Source organism: Anthonomus grandis, chromosome 4 (assembly GCF_022605725.1).
Source record: "Anthonomus grandis grandis chromosome 4, icAntGran1.3, whole genome shotgun sequence".
Classification (NCBI taxonomy): Eukaryota; Metazoa; Arthropoda; class Insecta; order Coleoptera; family Curculionidae; genus Anthonomus; species Anthonomus grandis.
The window spans coordinates 10,196,815-10,216,736 of record NC_065549.1 but is presented as its reverse complement, the minus strand read 5'-3'; the positions used below and the strand labels follow the sequence as shown (position 1 = coordinate 10,216,736).

Genomic DNA, 19,922 nt, shown 5'->3' with positions numbered 1-19,922 from the left:
CAAAATTTGTTTTTTTTCGTTTCAATTAAACTTTAATTTAATGAATATGCGTTAATCTTTTTTTAAAACATGTTTTCTTACTTTAAAAATTAAAGTAAGCTTAAAGCCACAATTTCCTTTGATGTTCTGTTTAAAATCAAAATTGAAATAAATTAAGTTGGAGTTTTTATTTTGTTTTAATCACTAATATTTGGGCAATTACATATAGTGTCTTACTGAGACAAATGACAACTGAATTTTATGTGTCAAATTCAGAGAAGTAATGATCTTATAGTAAAAAGAAAAAAGTGTCTCACTGTTACCCAGTTCCCCTACTAATACTAAAAACGCCTAGATGAATACTTGAACCTGCCTGAAAATATGTCTTAAAAAAAGATAGAATAACATAAAACAAAGCATTCACAAAGCTGCGTAGGCAGCATTAGGTATTAAAGAGCAACAGCAAAAAGCACTAAATTATAGGAGTCCGATAAAGTCGGAGAACTAATAAATATAAAGAAAATACTATACATAAAGTGGTTAAATACAAAACCAATGAAAGACATAAAAGAATATCTAAAAAATAGGATTTCAGAAAAAAAATTCCAGCAAATAGACGAATACTTAGGTGAAAGTAGATCGACAAAAGCATTGCGGTTTATTAATAAAGTTAGATCAACAGGAACTGAAAAAGTATCATTACAAAACATGTCAGAAGAACAATGGATACAGCACTATAAGAACCTATTAATAGAAACAAGAAAACAATAATATAGGCAAGAAGAAATACTAATTAACATTAAAGGAAAACAAGTACAAATAAAAGTGGAATTTGTAAAAATAGCTATTAATCAACAAAAAAATAGAAAGTTGTGTGGACTAGAGAGAGTATTCTTAGAATTATTAAAAAAATTATACAAAGAAAATGATAACAAATGTCTGAATGGACAGGAAGTTCCTAGCCAATGACAAGTGGCATACGTATCCTCCGCCTACAAAAAAGGCGGAAAAAAATTTACAAAAAAAAAACTGACAGACCAGATTGACATTAACATTCTTATCACTATTGATCCTTATGATTTGAACAAAATAAACAATTAGTTAATAAGTGCTCAGTATTCATTAAAATCTAAAATAGGCCAAATTGACCTGCAAGGTAAAATCAATGCAAAATCAATGGCAGTTCCTAATTCTATTCAATCAACAAAACAATGAAACAATATCCCATATTATTATTTACTTTCCTCATCCAATAATGGTTTTCCTTGCGTTTCAGATCGGGTATGTTAGGAGGGACCATCTTAACGGTATCACATCTGTGCAGTATGCATACCTATGTATGACTTTTAAATAAATTATTTTATGAAACTATAGTTGCGATTTACTTTATCTTGGTAAAAAAAATTAATAAATCAATTAATATATCTGTTGGAGATTAAACCTGTAACACACCCCTCCTTCCTGAAAAGGAAGTTTACCTGAAACTTGCAATGGAAATTCAATCCCTAATAAAGAAAAACTAATCTAACTAAATAACTAATAAAAGAAATCCTAACTTGAAAATACTTAATATAATACAACATTATAAGAACCCTCAAAATAACTACCAAGAAACGAATCTATTATAATAATTAATTTACGCTGACTTATAACTTAGATACTAACATTAGATTTGATCTTGAACGTTATTATCAGGTGGATGTGCCTTTAAATCTTTAGCATGCCAAACTCCACGACAGCGGCCTGTCAAGTCCGAAACTTCGTAGGACCATGGAGAGAGAATTTTGCTGACCTTGTAGGGCCCAAGATATTTAGGCGCGAACTTTGAAGTAAAGTTTTTGGCAGCATTAGAGATAACATAATTTCTCTGCCATACCTCCTGACCAAGTTGAAAACGCTCATCGCGATGCCGTAAGTTATAACGCCTACTACGTTGCTCGCAAGCCCCTTTCAGTCTTTTCTGAACATCGACAAATACCTTTTCCAATGTTTTCGATCGCAAAGTTGGATCGGAATCATTAGGGTTAGATGGAGAAATTAAAGTCGGGGTGGGACACAGAAATCGAAGTTCTCTACCAAAAATTACAAAGTTTGGGGTTAGACCCGTAACTTCGTGTCTTGCTGATCGGATTGCACAACCTGCCTTAGCCAAAATTAGATCCCACGTCCTATGATCCTCATCAACATAGCTTGAGATTATGGTTTTTAGAACACGGTGGACACGCTCTACAGGGTTAGCCTGCGGGTGGTAATTAGCAGTATAACGTATTTGGATACCATACTCTTGCATTTTATTTTGGAAAGCCCCACTACGAAACTGAGGTCCATTGTCGGCAATGATTCTATCAGGGATTCCGTAAACCAAAAGTACATGGTCCTCGAGCCATTTTAATATACTGCTGGCGGTAGCCACTCGTAAAGGAAAGAAGAGAGGATACTTACTGAACAAATCATATACTGACAATACGAAGGAATATCCAGAACGAGAACGAGGCAAGGGACCCACAAGGTCTACACTGAGGATTTGCCAAGGTCTAGTCAGGGTTGGTTGTGGACTAAGAAGGTGGCCAGAAGGGACTTTTTGAAGAGGTTTAGTCCTTAAGCAAGTGTGACATCGGGCAATATACCTAGCTACGTCACACTTCATATTTGGCCAGTAATATTTCTGTGAAATACGGGAAAGAGTCTTAAACACTCCAAGATGACCACAGGTGGGAGGATCGTGATGTGCCTTTATGACATCAGATCGTTGATTTCGTGGTACAATCTGCAACCAAGCATCGTCAGGATTATCTAAAGCGGGGTATTTTGACTTAGTGCGCTTATAGAGCTTATTATTAGAAATCCACCATAGTGGGTACTTAGATGGTTGCTCTTTAACGCGTTTTAGCATGCGGGAATACCACTTGTCGATCAGGAAAGAAGAATCGTTCGTTGACATGTCATTCAGAGGTGCTACCTCATCTACCACTGGTACCGAACGAGATAATGCATCGGGGACGATGTTGTCTTTACCCTTACGATGAACTATGTCAAAATCGTACTGTTGTAGCCTTACAGCCCATCGAGCAATGCGACCAACAGGATCTTTGATTGAATTAAGCCACTTAAGACTATAGTGGTCAGTTACCACTGTAAAATGGCTACCTTCCACATATGGTCTGAGTTTTTCGATGGCGAAAATGACAGCCAAACATTCCTTTTCTGTTGTGCTATACCGACGCTCGTTTTTGGTAAGAGACCTACTTAGGAAACAAATAGCGTGCTCTTCGTCACCTTGAACCTGATAAAGGACAGCTCCAAGTCCAAAATCGGAAGCGTCACATTGGATAATAAAAGGAAGATCAAAATCTGGACATGATAAAACCGGTGCGCTGACCAGTTTCTCTTTAATAGTATTAAAAGCATTTTCACATTCAGGACTCCATACAAACTTTACGTTCTTCATGGTCAATGAGGTCAAGGGAGATACTATCGTGGAAAAATTAGGGACAAACCTCCGATACCAAGATGCGAGTCCAACAATTCTTCTAATATCAGTAACAGTCTTGGGGGTTGGTATACGCAGAATAGCCTCAATCTTATCGGGGTCCACTAGTAGACCGGAAGAATTAACAATGTACCCCAAATATTTTAACTCGGGTTTACAAAAGGTACACTTCTCTCTGTTAAGAGTTAGACCTGCCTTAACGATCCTCTGTATGACCTCACGTAAAACACGAATATGTTCCTCGAACGACGGGGTGGAAATGATTACGTCGTCAAGATAGACGAAGACGTATGGCTCCAAGTCAACACCAATAACAGAATCGATCAGTCTTTGCCACACTGCAGGGGCATTAGTCAACCCAAAGGGCATACGGGTAAATTGGAAAAGTCCTCTAGTAGGGACTGTAAATGCAGTAAGAGGGCGAGATTCTGGTGCAATAGGTATTTGCCAATACGCGGACTTAATATCCAACGTACTAAGGAACTTGGCATCTCTTAATTTATCTAAAGTGGCAGAAACAAAAGGTATGGGATAACTGTCTTTGATGGTCACACGATTTAAAGCGCGATAATCGACACAAAAACGCCATTCGCCAGTTTTTTTCTTAACCATTACTATTGGAGATGACCAGGGTGAAATAGATGGTTCCACAATACCATTGGCAATCATTTGTTCCAATTCAGTATTGACATCCTTTTGAAGGGCACGGGAAAGAGGATAATAGCGCTGTTTGATAGGTGCTGAATTTGTCCTGATTTCTAGCTTGACCAAATTAGTACAACCCAATGTTGAACTCATGTTGGAAAAGACATCCTCGATAAGTCGGTCGAGAGTTTCTTTTTGTGTTGGAGTCAGAGTATCAACGGATTGAATTGCGGCAGTTTCGTGACAGTAGTATGGAGCAACATCTTTGAAATGCCATTCCCCAGTGTTAAGGTCAGGTATGATCCCCATACGAGTCCAAAAATCAATACCTAAGATCAAGGAATGGGGTAGGGAGGGAACAACCAAAACATCCATAAGGACTACGCGAGTGCGAAGCCTCATAGGTAAGGTCACAATTCCTTTTATTGAACATTGTTGTCCATTGGCTACAGTGCACTCAGTGGCCCCAGATTGTTTAAGGTTGCAATAAGTAGACAAAACAGACCATCCGGCAGAACCAATAATAGTTCGAGATGCTCCACTATCAAGTAAACCTAATAGTGATTTTCCAAAAATGTCTATGTGCAGATAAGGACGCTCATCACCTTTGGCATGTGCCAAGACGAAATCAAGGACGGCAGAAGTACGAACATGTTTGGATAGACTAATAGCCGATTGCGATTCAAAAGATAGGCAAGAGGGACGGCCTATGCTCTTGCCGATGCCTCGTTTTTTGAGCATGTTGGACAAGTCTTTGCACTAACGTCTCTCTTTCCGCATCGGAAACAAAAGAACGTTTTGGGCTTAGAACATTTACGAAAACGATGTCCGCTGTCACCGCAATTCCAGCAGGTTACAACAGAAGAAACTGCATCTATAAAAGTTGAATAAGCCGAATGATTATTAGGAATAATCGGCTTAACATCACTAGGCTCTGAATAAGACTCAATTGACGCTACGTGATGACTGGGTTTTCTGTAGGCAAGTTCAGGTTCTAATAGCTGTCTAATGTTTGTGGGGGGTGGGACAAATCTCTGCACTCTGGCTTCGGTCTCTTCAATTGCTCGACTTAACCTAGTCAACTCGTGAAGATCATGGATTTCATGGGTAGCAAGCCTACTTTGAATATAAGGAAGTAAATTTCGACGAATAAGATTAAGTTTGACTGATTCGGAGGGACTTTCTGAAAGTTTTCGAAATAGACTCTCCATTGCGACAATAAACGTAAGGACGCGTTCTTGTGATCCTTGGGTGCGCCTACGTATTTCATCCCACAAACCATATTCATAGTCATAAGGCCGAAAGGAATCTTTCAATTTAGTTACTAAATCATCCCAACTGGCAAATTTATTGGTACGATACCAAAGAAGGGCATCGCCAGTAAACAACTCTGGTGCAGACCGGAGTAACTGCTCCTTAAGTACACCTCGAGATAAACGTATTTCCTCAACTCTCTCTAGAAAGTCGTTAACACTAGTCTGTCCATTAAACTTAATATTCCATCGAAACACATCATGTGTATGGTATGAGGGATGCGATAGTTGTCTCGGCTCACGCCCGTAAGTTCGATTCGATGTGTCCGTCGGAGAAAAATTTACTTCTTCCAAATGACGAACTAAGTCGTTGATTGGTATGGACTGGGACAAGTTGTCTCCATGAGCAGTGGAGTTTGCTGGAGGAGATGCATGAACCACGGGGGGTCCAAAACGAACCTGTGATTGACGACTCATTGATTGAGACTCATTTGCTGAACTCACTGGATAACAGTTAATTTGACTTACAGGAGGTTGTGATATAGGATTCGAAGATATTGAGGACTTTGCATTAAGTTCATTTCCGGAAGACTGAAAGACTCTGGATCCGTCGCGCTGCATGAAACGACCATAGGAAGGTCTTGACTCAGATGTACTTGACGTTCTCTGCTGAGGATTAAAATAAGGACAACTGCTTTGAGCAAGCTCCAATAAATCCTGGAGTGGAAGTCTAGACTGTTGTGTCAAAGACGGATTGGAAGTAGTCCCATAGGGTACTGCATCGCTATGAGATTCAATCTGAGGCAACTCCCTATTAATAGCTGAATGTGCAAAGGACGTAGAAGTACCAGACTGGAAATTATTCAAATTGTTCGACTGCTCTGCAACCTCGCATTGTGAAGTCGATGCGGCAGCAACATTGGAATTAACACGTTCCGCTTCAAGTTCTTCAACAGGTGTAGATTCCTCATCACTCAAAACAATTAAGTCATTTGAAACTACTAAGTTGTCTCCTGTATTTAAGGATTCATGGGATTCGTGAGATGGAGTGGCTCCTGTTACGGTAATGGCTGGTGGTTTGTTGGCATAAGAGCAAGAAGGCATGATACCTTGAGAAGCAAGATTAAGATCACCAAAAAGTTTAGTGCATGAACTTACAATCTCATTTTTTAAAACCGACTCTACTTCTGACACAACATGGACTCGATTGATACGCTGGTACAAATGCAACAAGAGGGTATTAATCCGTTTGGATTCTCCATCACAATAATCCTTTCCGAGAGTCTTAATATCCCGTTCAATAGATATTAATTTACTGCGACAAAGGCAAAGCTCACTATCTGTGTCGAAGGCAGTGGAACTAGGAGGATCAATGTGTTTCTCTCGTTCCAACCGCAAGGACTCACGAAGACTGGTCCGTTTTTGAGCGAAAGAACCGGTTAATGGGAGACCTCGAATGTGTAACTCATATTTTAGTTCCTCACCACCTAGATAATTAACATCCATTTCAAATGTCAAAATAGAGGGACAAAAAATATATATATATTTATAGATATATTATATATAATTTAATAACGTTAATTAAATAAATAATCTAAAAAAAAAATTAAAAGGAAAATATGATTAAGTATCCAAAGGACACCCCCACCCTTTCCTAAGAAAAAAAAAATAAAAAAAAAGGAAACAAAGTCCAACAGCAAATACACTACGTATAAGAGCAGTTAAGACTATAGTTATATTTATCATTCAGACCTACTAATAAGAAGTAAGAATAGTCAGGTACTTAAAAAAAAATAAATAAATAAATAAATAAATAAAAAAACCAAAAGAAGTCTTAAAAATCAATCAAAGGTAATACCAGTAAATAAGCTTATTATACACGCTTACTACAGTACTGCGCATGAACAGATGTAAAAAAAAATCAAAGAAAAAAAATATTAAAAAAAAAAACAAAATATTTAAAAACTTTTCGATTATGTTAATCACTCATAATAACTTCAACAAATAGATGTTCGCATTAAAAAAATTACATAATCAAAGTTCCAACAATTTATCTAAAGCAAATCAAACTATAATAAAAGAAAATGAAAAAGAAAATATATATCTCTATGATACTTTATAAAGTACTACTTCTTCTTGACAATACCTCTATTCAAGAATTTAAAAAAAATGTTTTTCCTTTTCTTCCCTTTTCTTTCTTTTTCCTTTTTCACCTTCACACCACCCTGTAATCCTATAACACTTGAATCATTTATCCTTCCCTACAACACCTGAAGATATTTCCTTGGTTTTTGGTAATTGGTCACCAACCTAAATAAAATTTGATAATTCTCTTTTTTTTTTTTTTTAAATGAGAAGAAACACTGAACTGATGAAAACGTCAAAAAAATAAGAATGGTAAAGTCAACCTTCTAAAACAACTAATCAAAATTAACTGCTAATGTTTAATATTATCAAAAGTTATTAGAAAAAAAAATTGGTAAAGCATGAACTGACACGTTAGGCGCCAAATTTATTGCACTGTTTCTCGCACAATGCCTAAATGTGGGTTCCAGGGTTATGATTATTTGCCTTTATTAGGGCACGCAAAGAAAACGCAGCTTTATATCGTTAAACCCAGCTTTAGTATTGAAAGATAAATCAATGTCATAATTGACAACTAATTTAATCTATAACCTCAATTCAAAAAAATAAATACAAAGACAGTAATGGTTTAATACTTAAGTTATGATTATGAAATTTAAAATTATGAGAAAGAAAATAAAGTATAATTTAGCACTTAATACTTATTCAATTGTACATCTGACAATACCTCGCATATACGTATATACTCAGTTCCCAATTTCAAATCAAATCAGTGATGGTGGTTATATAAACAATTTTACTAAATTGAATTTAAAATCTGTGATTATTTCTACATATTAATTCAAAAAAAAAAAATAATCTATAAATTGCAACGAGCCGATAAATCAATACTTGAAGAAACCAAGCCAAAAAGAAAAGGGGCTACCTGAAATTCTGAGTCTCTCCGACTGGTAGCAGGTCCCACCTGATCTGAATGGAGCTCCTTTGTTGGCAGCTATACGTTTGGGTCAAAAGAGGCAGCAGCAGATCGACCAGTTAGGATGCTTCCAGAATGTCTAGCAGGTAGTGGAGGGCAATCGGTATTAGGTGTAGCCGATTGGAAGGAATGCAGGTTCCGGAGGTGATGATCCAAGCGACTTGATGTGGTAACACGTGGAGTAGCAAGTGAGGTGGAAGCAGTAACAATAAAAATGCAGCAAAAGCAGAAGCAGAGGATAAGCAGAAGGTACAGGAAGGCCTAAAAATGGGGACCACACATGAGGTTCGACATGGCTGTCAATTTTATGGCATTTTTGTGTGGGTAAGTAAGTTAAATTTTATAAAATTGCTCTCTGAAAAGTTGGATGCATTGATGTTCTTTTGAGTTAAACCGAAAAGCATGCAAATAAGAAATTAATTAGATGAAAAAAATAGGAAAATGACTTAGGCATGTAACATGTGCTAACTTACCGAAGATGGAATGTGGCCTTTTCTGGGGTTTATTTAACACAACAAAAACAAGGAGCCCTATAAACTCTTAGGCCTACTTAGAAAATCAGCAATTAAGCTATCCTAGCACATACTAGTAACTACAAAAAAATTAGGCTAAGATAGGGTCTACCTTTTCACATCCGCATTAAGCGAAACTATCTGTCATACTCTAGAACCAGATAAAGAATGAATCTATTAAAAATAGGATTGTCAGTTCCCTCCAAATTTTAAGGAATGCATTTATCTGTCAAGTACCTAGGTGTTGACATGCTGGGTTTAACTACTGGGTACTATCTGGTACCAACATTGGTTTAAGTAATTTGCAACTATGGAGCAATCTATAACTTGAGGCCATGGTTTAGCAACAATAATTTACAAAAAAAAAACTGACAGACCAGATTGACATTAACATTCTTATCACTATTGATCCTTATGATTTGAACAAAATAAACAATTAGTTAATAAGTGCTCAGTATTCATTAAAATCTAAAATAGGCCAAATTGACCTGCAAGGTAAAATCAATGCAAAATCAATGGCAGTTCCTAATTCTATTCAATCAACAAAACAATGAAACAATATCCCATATTATTATTTACTTTCCTCATCCAATAATGGTTTTCCTTGCGTTTCAGATCGGGTATGTTAGGAGGGACCATCTTAACGGTATCACATCTGTGCAGTATGCATACCTATGTATGACTTTTAAATAAATTATTTTATGAAACTATAGTTGCGATTTACTTTATCTTGGTAAAAAAAATTAATAAATCAATTAATATATCTGTTGGAGATTAAACCTGTAACACAAATAACAACATTCATAATTAAAGGGGGATATCAGTTACAATGTACAATTAGCAGATTTTATGGAAGGATATTGAGTGATCGAATAGAAGCAGAACTTGTAGAAGAAGAACAATGTGGATTTGGAGTCAGAAAATGCACATTTTATTCATTGATTTATCAAAAGCCTATCGAAATATATCCACTAATAATAAGATGGTGGAAGGTATTGCAAAGCACTTTCATTAATCAACCCTTTATAAATGCTATCAAAACTCCACTTTAAGAATATACTATTAAAAGACTTCTACGTGACAAAGGGGTTTCGATAGGGATGTTGTGTATCGTCAACAATTTTTTTTAATTTATGTTAAAGAGACCTTACTAAAATGGAAACAAAAGTGATCGAGACCAAGAGCAAAAATACCTTTAACTGATAGAACATCATCTAGTCTATAGCTTGCCAGGCAGTAATGGCAGAGGATAAAGAAGATAGAAGACACAAAGTATATGGTACGGAATCTAAAAGAAACCAACGAAGATTGGGGACTAACTATGAATATTGAAAAAGCCAAGTACTTGTACTTGTACTTGGTACTGAAATGAAAGTTATCTAGGGTTTGAAGAGTTATCTAGAGTAGAAGCATGTGAAGAATATAAAGACCTATATTAAATCATGGTCGGTTCTATTGAAGACCTTAGAGAAGTCGGTAAACACTACAGCTACCTGATCCCTTTTATCCAAAACATCAGCAAGAAATGGCGCAAGTTAGTAGCTGTCGACTGATCTCTCAGAAAGCCGTGCTGATTTGACATAAGCAAAGGTTTAATCCTTGTAATTAGATATATATACAGAAACGTCTCAAAAATTTTCGAAATTCCACATATTAGAAACACTGGCCTATAATTTTAAATATCTCCCTTAATCCCCTTTTCAAACATAGAACAGATTTTGCTAAATTTTCAGGATTCAGGATAAATTTCCGTTCTCAATGAAAGATTAAATATTTTAGCCAAATCACTCAGGACAGAGATAGTGACCCCTAGACATTTTTGGTTTTAATTTGTTAGTGACCCTAATGACTTGTTTCTTTCTAAATATCGGGAGAGTGATGGTACAAAATTTCATTCTCTCCGAACTACGAGTATATACACTCTCAAAATATTCCGCTGTCACAATCTCTATTAGTATATTTACCTATCTGTTCTCATATGACATGCAGGCTGGTATTCTACTAGCATTTTTACATTGATGGAAAAATCCTTACAAAGACTTGGGATCAGATAAAACTATTTTCTATACTAAAAATATAGTCACTGAGACAATTGTATTGGTTACATTTTACCAAATCGAATACTTTAGCTTAAAAGAAGTGTGTTTTGCCAAGAGAGAAGGCCTTATTGGAATATGGGGTCCTACCACAGAAGCCTACATAAACTGATATCATGCCAGAACAGTTTGGAATCCAGTGGAATGCCTAAAAGTCATACCATACTAGAATAGTTCATCTGCACGCCTTCCCGGATGGTGTGCCAAAGTTACTTCTGCTTGTGAAGAGTAAGATCTTTACTTTTTTGGGGTTAATCCATATCTCTGGCACGATACTCAGAGGCCTTACCATGGATCCTTGTATTATGGCGGCGGCGTCATTTTCATCATTAATATAAATTACTGGTTTTACGTTACCGACTATTAGACATCAGAGAGACAGAACTTCTCCCTGTTGGAAGCCCTTACTTGCCCTCGTTTTAATAAGACAGAGCTCTGAACTATCCATTCTGACCTCGAGTCTTCGGCAAACTGCAGGGTTGTTAAACTCCCCTAGTAATAAGCAAGTTAAAAGAGAAAATGAACATACAAGACAGCAGTTACAAGCAACAATATCTCTGGAAAAGCTAATAAATTTAGGCATATCGCTCGTAACGTATCGCTTTTTTGGTTTTATCGAATTTACTATGATATTGTAACAATATTGTAAATATCGAGAAATCAGCTGATTCTCACACACAAAGTGGCACACCGCACAACATCTCGAAGGTTAGCGAGAATCATCCGGAATGGCGTTCTGCCGAGTATATAGGGAGCCGACGCCTTGCCAATGGATGTCAGTTGTCAGTTCAGTGAAGTAAAGTTTGAAATATTGGCGCGAAATTTAAATCAGGTATAAATTATTGTAAATAAACACCGTAAAAATAAATGTTTCTGGTAGTCTTGAGTGATCGTGTTTTTGTAGCGTAAGTGTGTAATTAAGTTAGTTGACTATTTTCTGTTGTTTTAATTCATAAACGGGAAAAACTTTACAATATTTATCTACAAATAAATAAATAAATAAAACAAAATGTTTATAAAAAAGCGGAAATAATATATTTCCTGTCAAACAAGTACAAAAAAATACAGATTCATAAGACTTACAAAATAAAAAATAAATAATTACCTAATATTCTAGGAGCATTCATAGTCGCATAATTATTTAAGGCATTTCTTTTACTATTGCACTACTTCAATTATCCTAAATACGGTTTATATTGAACTATTATTAACTAACTAATATTAACACTCTTGCAATCACACTCCTCTCATACAATTTTTCTACTTTTCTAGCATCTTGTAATGATAATATCCTGCTCCTTCTCAATTCCTTTTTGTTCCTTTTCAAGACCCTTCAGCTCCAACTGGATATCTTCCAGAGTTTTACCCTTGGTCTCAGGTACAATAATTAAAATAAATACTAATCCGAGAGCGCAACATGCGGCAAACGCAAAGAATGGCACAGAAATTCCAAAATCATCTTGCATAATTTGGAAAAACTTTGAGACCAACGTGACTATTATTCCAAACCATATGTCAGCCAGGCATAAGGCAAATGCTTTAACGCTTGTAGGGAACATTTCACCTAAGAATAGTACTGGAATCACTCCCATGCCGATATTAAAGATCACTACATAGCCTAAGAGGGCTACTAAAGGTACTACCTTAAGACTTGATACGTCTAGAGTGGTGTTTTTGCTGAGGTAAAAGTAGGTGCCTTCCAAGGAAAGTGCTACTCCTGATCCAATGATTGATATAATTAGCAAAGGTTTCCTTCCGACTTTGTCTACCAGAAAGCTGGAGACTAATGCACACACCAATTGCAAAGAAAAATATATTATGGTGGCATCTGTGGGGGATAGATTGGCACTTGCCTCATGAAAGATGCTTTTTGCATAAAACATTATCACAGTGGTACCGCTGAATTGTTGGATAGCTCTGAGACCAAAAACTATAATAACAGCCTTTCTATTACTTTCGATGGAAAACAATTCGTACCACTTGCCAGTCTGTTCTTTCTCCTCTCTAACAGCCTCCACCACCTGGTTTAGCTCACTCGAAACATCTTTTTGCTGCCTTAGGAACTTCAAACTTTTAGTCGCTTCATCCATTTTACCTTTCATCACCAAATAATATGGACTATCAGGCATAAACCAGAATAAAACGAAGAAAATAGGCGAAAGCGCTGCTGACACCAAAGCCGTATTCCTAATACTCATATATGATCCAATAATATTAATGATGAGCATTCCAATTATCATAGAGAGCTGCAAACTGGATCCAAGCAAGCCCCTGATGTGATAAGAAGCAATTTCACCTAAGTACATGGGGAAGGCAGTAAACACGAGCCCGTCAGCCCATCCAGCGATGAATCTAGCCACATAGAGCTCCCAAATGGTGCTGGCGAAGGCAACCATTAGCCACGCAAGCAAATATGCAGGTGCTGTCATCAGCATACAGCTTTTGCGGCCTATTTTATCAACCATGTAAGCGGTCATGAGGGAACCAGAGGCTGCTCCTATGCAGGGCATGGCTGCTAACCAGGAACCATCTTGACTGGTCACCGGAATTGGTGAGTCGGGGCTCAGGAGGTGGGGGAGCGATGGTGAGGGCCATGCGAAGTGCATCGCGCTGGATAAGACACCAAGACATCCTGGAAGGGAAAAAATTTAGTTTATTGACAAACTTAGATTGATTTTGTAGTTTTTATAATTGTTTTAGGGTATTTATCTCTTCGATAGCAAGTAGTTTCCTGCTGAATCTCATGATCAAATAGTTTAACTGATATTTGACATACTTCTACAGTATATCAAACATTAGCCTTGTAAGAATTTTACAAATTTGTTTAGTTTCATATAAAAGCTGAGAAGTCTCTTCACCAAAAAGGTCACACAAAGAGAAAGGTGGATGATGTCTTCAGATAAGTCACTTTGATTTGATGGTGGGAGCATGGTGAGGGGATGGAGAAGAGAATATCTCGTCTAAAGCACTAGATTTCTTTAATAAAAAATAATATTTAAGTGACCTAAGGATGGCCTTTCAAGGACTTTGCTATATAAATTACTAAAAAATTTTATATAGAGATACCTGAAAACGCTAAAGACCTTTTGACACAGGAATTTGCGAACCGGTATAAATTTAAATATGCACCTTGAGGCCAAGATTTTGCATATTATCAGATTAAAAAAATGTACGGTATTTTGCGTACACCCGATTAAATAACAGTTAATGGTAACTTTATTTTATATTTTTCCAACGTGAGTAATCTAAATAAAAATCCCACTAATATACAAATATCACCAGGTTTCTCTATTTTATTCAAGCTCTCGCCCATTTATGGAACTTTACGTAAATTGATGAGGAAGATCCTTTCGTTATCATTAATATGCTAATGTTTTAAATGTACAAGGTTTGCAAAATTTTTATTTCAATGATTAGTTTAATAATGCCTTGCTAATTTTCGGTAAAGTGTTTGGTAATAGATTATCAATAAACAGTAATTTATTTTTATTATTTAGGTAAAGTATTAGAAGGTCAATGCGAAATATTCACCAGAGTCTAGTTTGATTGACTTTAGAGCTACCATTAGCAAAATTTCTCTTCTTCGTTCTTTATCTGCAATATCCTTGTCGTTATAATTTCTTTTTTAAGTTCTTTTAAATCTTCAGCTTCTCTTTCTCATATTTTTCTACGTCAACTTCTTTAAAAACGTCTTGAATTTTCTATTAAAAGCCCCTATCACCAGCCTATAGATTAGATTTTAGATTATTATTATTATTAGATATAGATTTTCTATATCAGATGATATAGAAAATCTATATCAATTGGTTTTTTCTTTATTTATCATCAGCTTATCCTTCAACATGAATGAGATAAATATCTACCTATTTCACCTATTTATTCATTTCAATTACTACTATGAGAAAAAGATAATTAAGACATCTATGAGGAGACATAACTAAGAACAGAAAACAGAATAAAAAGGGAAAGATATATGATTATTGAAAACAAGATCATATTTGTGGAAACTTCAAACTAAAGTTCAGGTACTTCGAGGGTGGAACTCTTAATAAAAGAATAAAATTATTGAGAGAGTCTTACTTGGAAAGATGGTCTAATTTTAAAATGAATAAATATTTTTCACATATTATGAAATAGTAAATTTACCAGGGAAAATAATTTTTGAATTTTGTCATTTATGTGTATGTTCTTTAAGTTTTATGTCATGTGCGGTTTGGTTAGCAATTAAGTTCTCATTAAACCCAGTTTATTGGGTTATAAATTTACACTAAAAAAAGAATATTTTTTGTTGTTGAAATACTATTTGTTTTACGAAAATTATTGGCTTTTTAATGTAGAAAAAAATATACATTTTCACATTAATATGGTAGATAAGCTTATTTTGGTACTCACTAAGATGATATTATTACCACAAAAAGCTTTTCCGAAAGTTTTACTTAGTATTTGCAAATTCCCAGCCATTTATCTAAAAGTCTACATACAAAACTCCTAGTATAGTTTCTTCATCTCCCATTCTTTGGGGCGTTTTGGAAGATTTAAAATAATATTTAAGTCAGATTATTTTTAAATGAGATTTAAACGAACGAAAATAAAAATGTCAAACATTGAAACTACTATATTGAAATATCTTAATAATTACTTCAAAAACAAAAAAAAAGAAAAATGTTAAAATTCGTATAATGCAAAATCAAAAATGCGGAAATAGTCGCATGAATTGATTTTCATCTAAATCAAATGTTCGTTCTGCGCCCAGTGCTCTTTAAATGTTTGCTGAGTAGTAAGAAACATATTCTCATTTAAAATAAAAACTATTTTTTCTGTATTAATAATTGAAGTATTCTTGGAATATTTTTTAAACCTTTATTTAAAATGTTTTTGAGATTTCTATATTGAATTTTTAATTTGATAATACTGATTATAAATCTGATTTTCATTCTACATTAACCAAAGTTCTTTAAATATTTCCTGAATGTCAAGGACTGGACCCCCTGAAATATTCAATTGAATTTTTTAGAAGGTATGGACTTCTAAAGATGCATTTAATAAGTTAGCAAGATATTCTTCGATGAAACGAATTACGTGGGTCATTCTCTAATTAGAGTACAGTATATCCGAAAAAGTGGCAAAAAACAGCAATACCTTCTTCGGTCACTTGTGGTGATCATGAACCATTACCTAATTTACCTAGAATCAAAGTTCCTACTTTTTCTAAAAACGGGTTTCCAGGGTTTCAACTTCAACTACCACTTCTTCCCCTTTATAAATTAAAACTACTTGGTATTTGATCTTCTTAATTTATAAAAGCTATACCACACTATAATCTCTTCTCTTATTAACTTCTTCTCTTTTCTCTTTTTATTTTCTGAAGGATGTTTACTGAACTTCAACAAGATTTTCTAAAATATTTTCTGGCGTGGAGCATGGAGTATTTGCTGATCGGATGATATTCTTTTAGCATATTTTTGGGACCTTTTAAACATCAGATTTAATATTTTAAATCATGTACTGATTTTAATTTTTTTCTTAATATTTTCTTTTCTCTTCTTTTTTATCATCTTGAGGACATTTTCCTAAATACAGTGATGATTCTGAATGAGAATTAAATTATTCTATTTCAACAAGAATTTTTTTTTCTTAATATTGGGAATAAAGTACTACGAATAAAGCATTTTTTAGCATATTCCCGTGACTTCTAAAACATCAAAATTAATCCTTCAGAACTCATGTATTAACTTTAACTTTTTTCTTAATATGTTTTTTCTCCTTTCTTTTTATCCTGTGGCTTCGATTTTTTTCTCAATACGTTCTTCTCTTTTTTTTTAATATTCTTAATGACGTTTTTTAACCGTTGATTGTTCTAATTTGATAATGATGATTCTAACTCCGATTTTAACTATTCTTCATAAAAATTTTAGAAATTAATTATTTAGAAAATTGGATCTTATATTTATTTATTGCATGTTTTGGCGAGTTTTGGTAGGTTTGAAATAACATTCACATTCTTTTTGAATGAGATTTAAACTGAGCTGAACTAAAATTCTGCATGATTAAGAGCCAAAAATTAAAAAATTCATCAAAAAAGAAAAATACAGAAAAGAGGAGACATTTTCTTTTAGATCTAAAACCAACAATTTTATGAGTTTTCAAGGCATATTTATTATAAGAAAATTTCTCGATCAAATGAAGGAAACAGCAATAGGAACTCAATCAAAAGGGAGGAAATTATTTCATAGATTCATTTTGATCTGAATATTATTTTTGTTCTGCTTCAAGTGCTCTGGTGTAAGTGTTTGTTAAATAGTAATAGTGTCAATATCTTTTTACCTTTTCTTTGTATCTTCTTAAGTACTCTTTCTGATTCAATAATGCTGATTATGAGCCTGATTTTCATTATTTTTCAATAAATGTTCTTTATTATTTTTCTGAATATGAAGAACTGGAACTTCAAAATATCCAATTGACTTACTTTAATTTTTTTCTTAATAGTTATAGAAGTTTGAGTTTGCAAATAAAAATATTTATTATTATTAATATTATTATAATTATTATTATTATTATTATTATTATTATTAATAACATTTTCTATCTTCTCTTTTTATCTTATTAAAAACGTTGTTTGACCGTTCCTGGATTAGTAATGCTATTTCTGAATCTGATGTTCATTCTTCTTTGAAAAAAGTTCTTTAAATTCTTTTTGAATATTAAAAACTCTAAAATATCACATTAAATTTTTTAGAACTGTTGACCGACTTTAATTTTTCTCTTAGCAACTTTTTCTCTTTTCTCTTTTAATCTTCTTGAGAACGTTTATTGACTTTTTCTGATTTGATAAAGCTGACTATTAATTTAATTATTATTCTTCTTCAACAAAACTTAGTCAAGGCTGTCCACAATTTCTTTCTTAATAATTAATAACTTCTTCTCTTTTATCTTTTTAAGGATGCCTATTTAAGTTTCACTTCTATGATTATATAAGAGTTCTTTTTGTTTAAATATTAGGAATAAAGTACTAACAATAAGGTATTTTTTAGCATATTATTGTAACTTCTAAAATATCAAATTGAATTTCGCAGAACACACGTATCGACTTTAATTTTCTTCTTAATATCTTTTTCTCTCTTCTCTTTTTATCTTCTAGTTCACGTTTATTGAAATTGAATTTTCCTGATTTGATAATGATGATTCTCAATAAAATTTTCATTTTTCTTTAATAAGAGTTTTTTTTCCTAATATTTAGGTACATAGTACTAAGAATGAAATATTTTTTAGGATATTCCCGTGACTTCTAAACTACCGAATTAAATACTTCAAAACTCATGTACTAACCATGATTTTTTTCTTAATATTTGTTCCTCTTCTCTCTTTTTATAATCTTGGGGACGTTTATTGAACTTTGATATTCCTGATTTGATAATGACGGTTCTGGATCCGATTTTAGTTATTTTTTAACAAGTTCTTTGACGACTCTGAATCTGATTTTATCTCTTCTTCAATAAGAGTTCTTTAAACATTTTCCGAACAATAAAGACCCAGCATCCAGCATTTTCTAATTTTATGATATTTTTTAGATTATTCCTATAACTTCTTCTAAAATATCTTCTTGTGAATCGGTGTGGAACATGGTAAAAAGACATTAATTAAAACAAATTAGTTATAAGTGCATTGATGGATCTTCAATGTGCTTTTTAGATGATACACCATAATATTCTTATTAGTAAACTGTTATCTTATGGTCTATGTAAGATAGCTCTGGACTGGATTAAAAATTACCTGAATAAGGGGTAAGATAAGTTATGTTTTAGGACAAAGGTTTTTAAATAAAGTTATAATAGGTTTATCATAAAGTGGTGTTCCTGTACCGTTGTTGTTCGTTATTTATATTAATGATTTCTATATTGTTTTACAAAACTCTTTCGTAAATTTATTTTCAGAAGATAGTATATTGTGTGTCAGGTAAAAATTGCAGGGAAAAAGTTTCTTAAGTTCGGGTATAAAAAAAGTTTCGAAAAATAAATTAAACTTGAATGAATCAAAGACAAAGGGTACCAAACTAAACTATAAAAAATTCGTAGATCAAGCTTTGAGTATTGACACTAATAAATCAAAACTTCAGTATGTCACTGAATTACAAAATTTAGAGGTACTCCTAAATTTACAATTAATATTAAAATGGGTTCCTGTAAAGCAGAATATTCTTAAGGTAAACTTGATTTAAATTTATAAATTTAAGCACGGATTTAAGCCATCATATCTACAAAAACTGTAAATGAGATTTTTATAGCCCAAAAGAAAATTGTAAGGAACACCTTATTCAAACCATCTAGACATTCTTGTAAACCATTATTTAAAGGGATTAATATTTTAACAGTGCCCTCTATCTACATTTTTAATTTTTCAGCAATCTACATCAGAAAATACTTAAGAGATTATTATTTTGTTGGTGACATGCCTCACAGTTATCCTTTAAAAAATACCTATGAGCTGAGCATTCCAAACTTCAGACTCTCATCAACAAACAATAGTTGCCTTATAATGCCCATTGGAGTATGTAATAACTTACCATCTGATATAAAAAATGAACACACTTTGAGGAAATTTAAACCTAAACTTTTTAACTTTCTTACAAAAAAAAGTTACTATAGTGTAAAGGAATACTTCAGAGATATTAAATATTCACCTAATCATACTCGTTTGTCTTTTAACCATTTTATTATAGAAAAATGTATCTGTGTATTTTATATTAGTATGTATTGTATTTTAGTATTAGGAAATTTAACGACACTAATCTCTTTGTATTTTGACTATTGACTATTTGAATTGAATTGAATAGAAATGTTTTTAGAGAAAAAATCCAACTTTCAACAAGCTAATATGAGATCAAGAAAT

General features: G+C 33.7%; 1 protein-coding gene across 1 annotated transcript in view; it reads right to left on the bottom strand.

Moving 5' to 3' along the window:
* Window positions 1-12,048: 12,048 nt before the first annotated feature.
* The window catches only part of LOC126735035 (facilitated trehalose transporter Tret1-like), a 44,555-nt gene continuing 36,681 nt past the window's right edge, over window positions 12,049-19,922 (bottom strand). Inside the window, exon 4 of the mRNA XM_050438908.1 lies at window positions 12,049-13,668. Within this exon, the coding sequence (XP_050294865.1) occupies window positions 12,305-13,668 (1,364 nt within the window). The 3' untranslated portion in view covers window positions 12,049-12,304. The remainder of the gene's footprint in view (window positions 13,669-19,922) is intronic.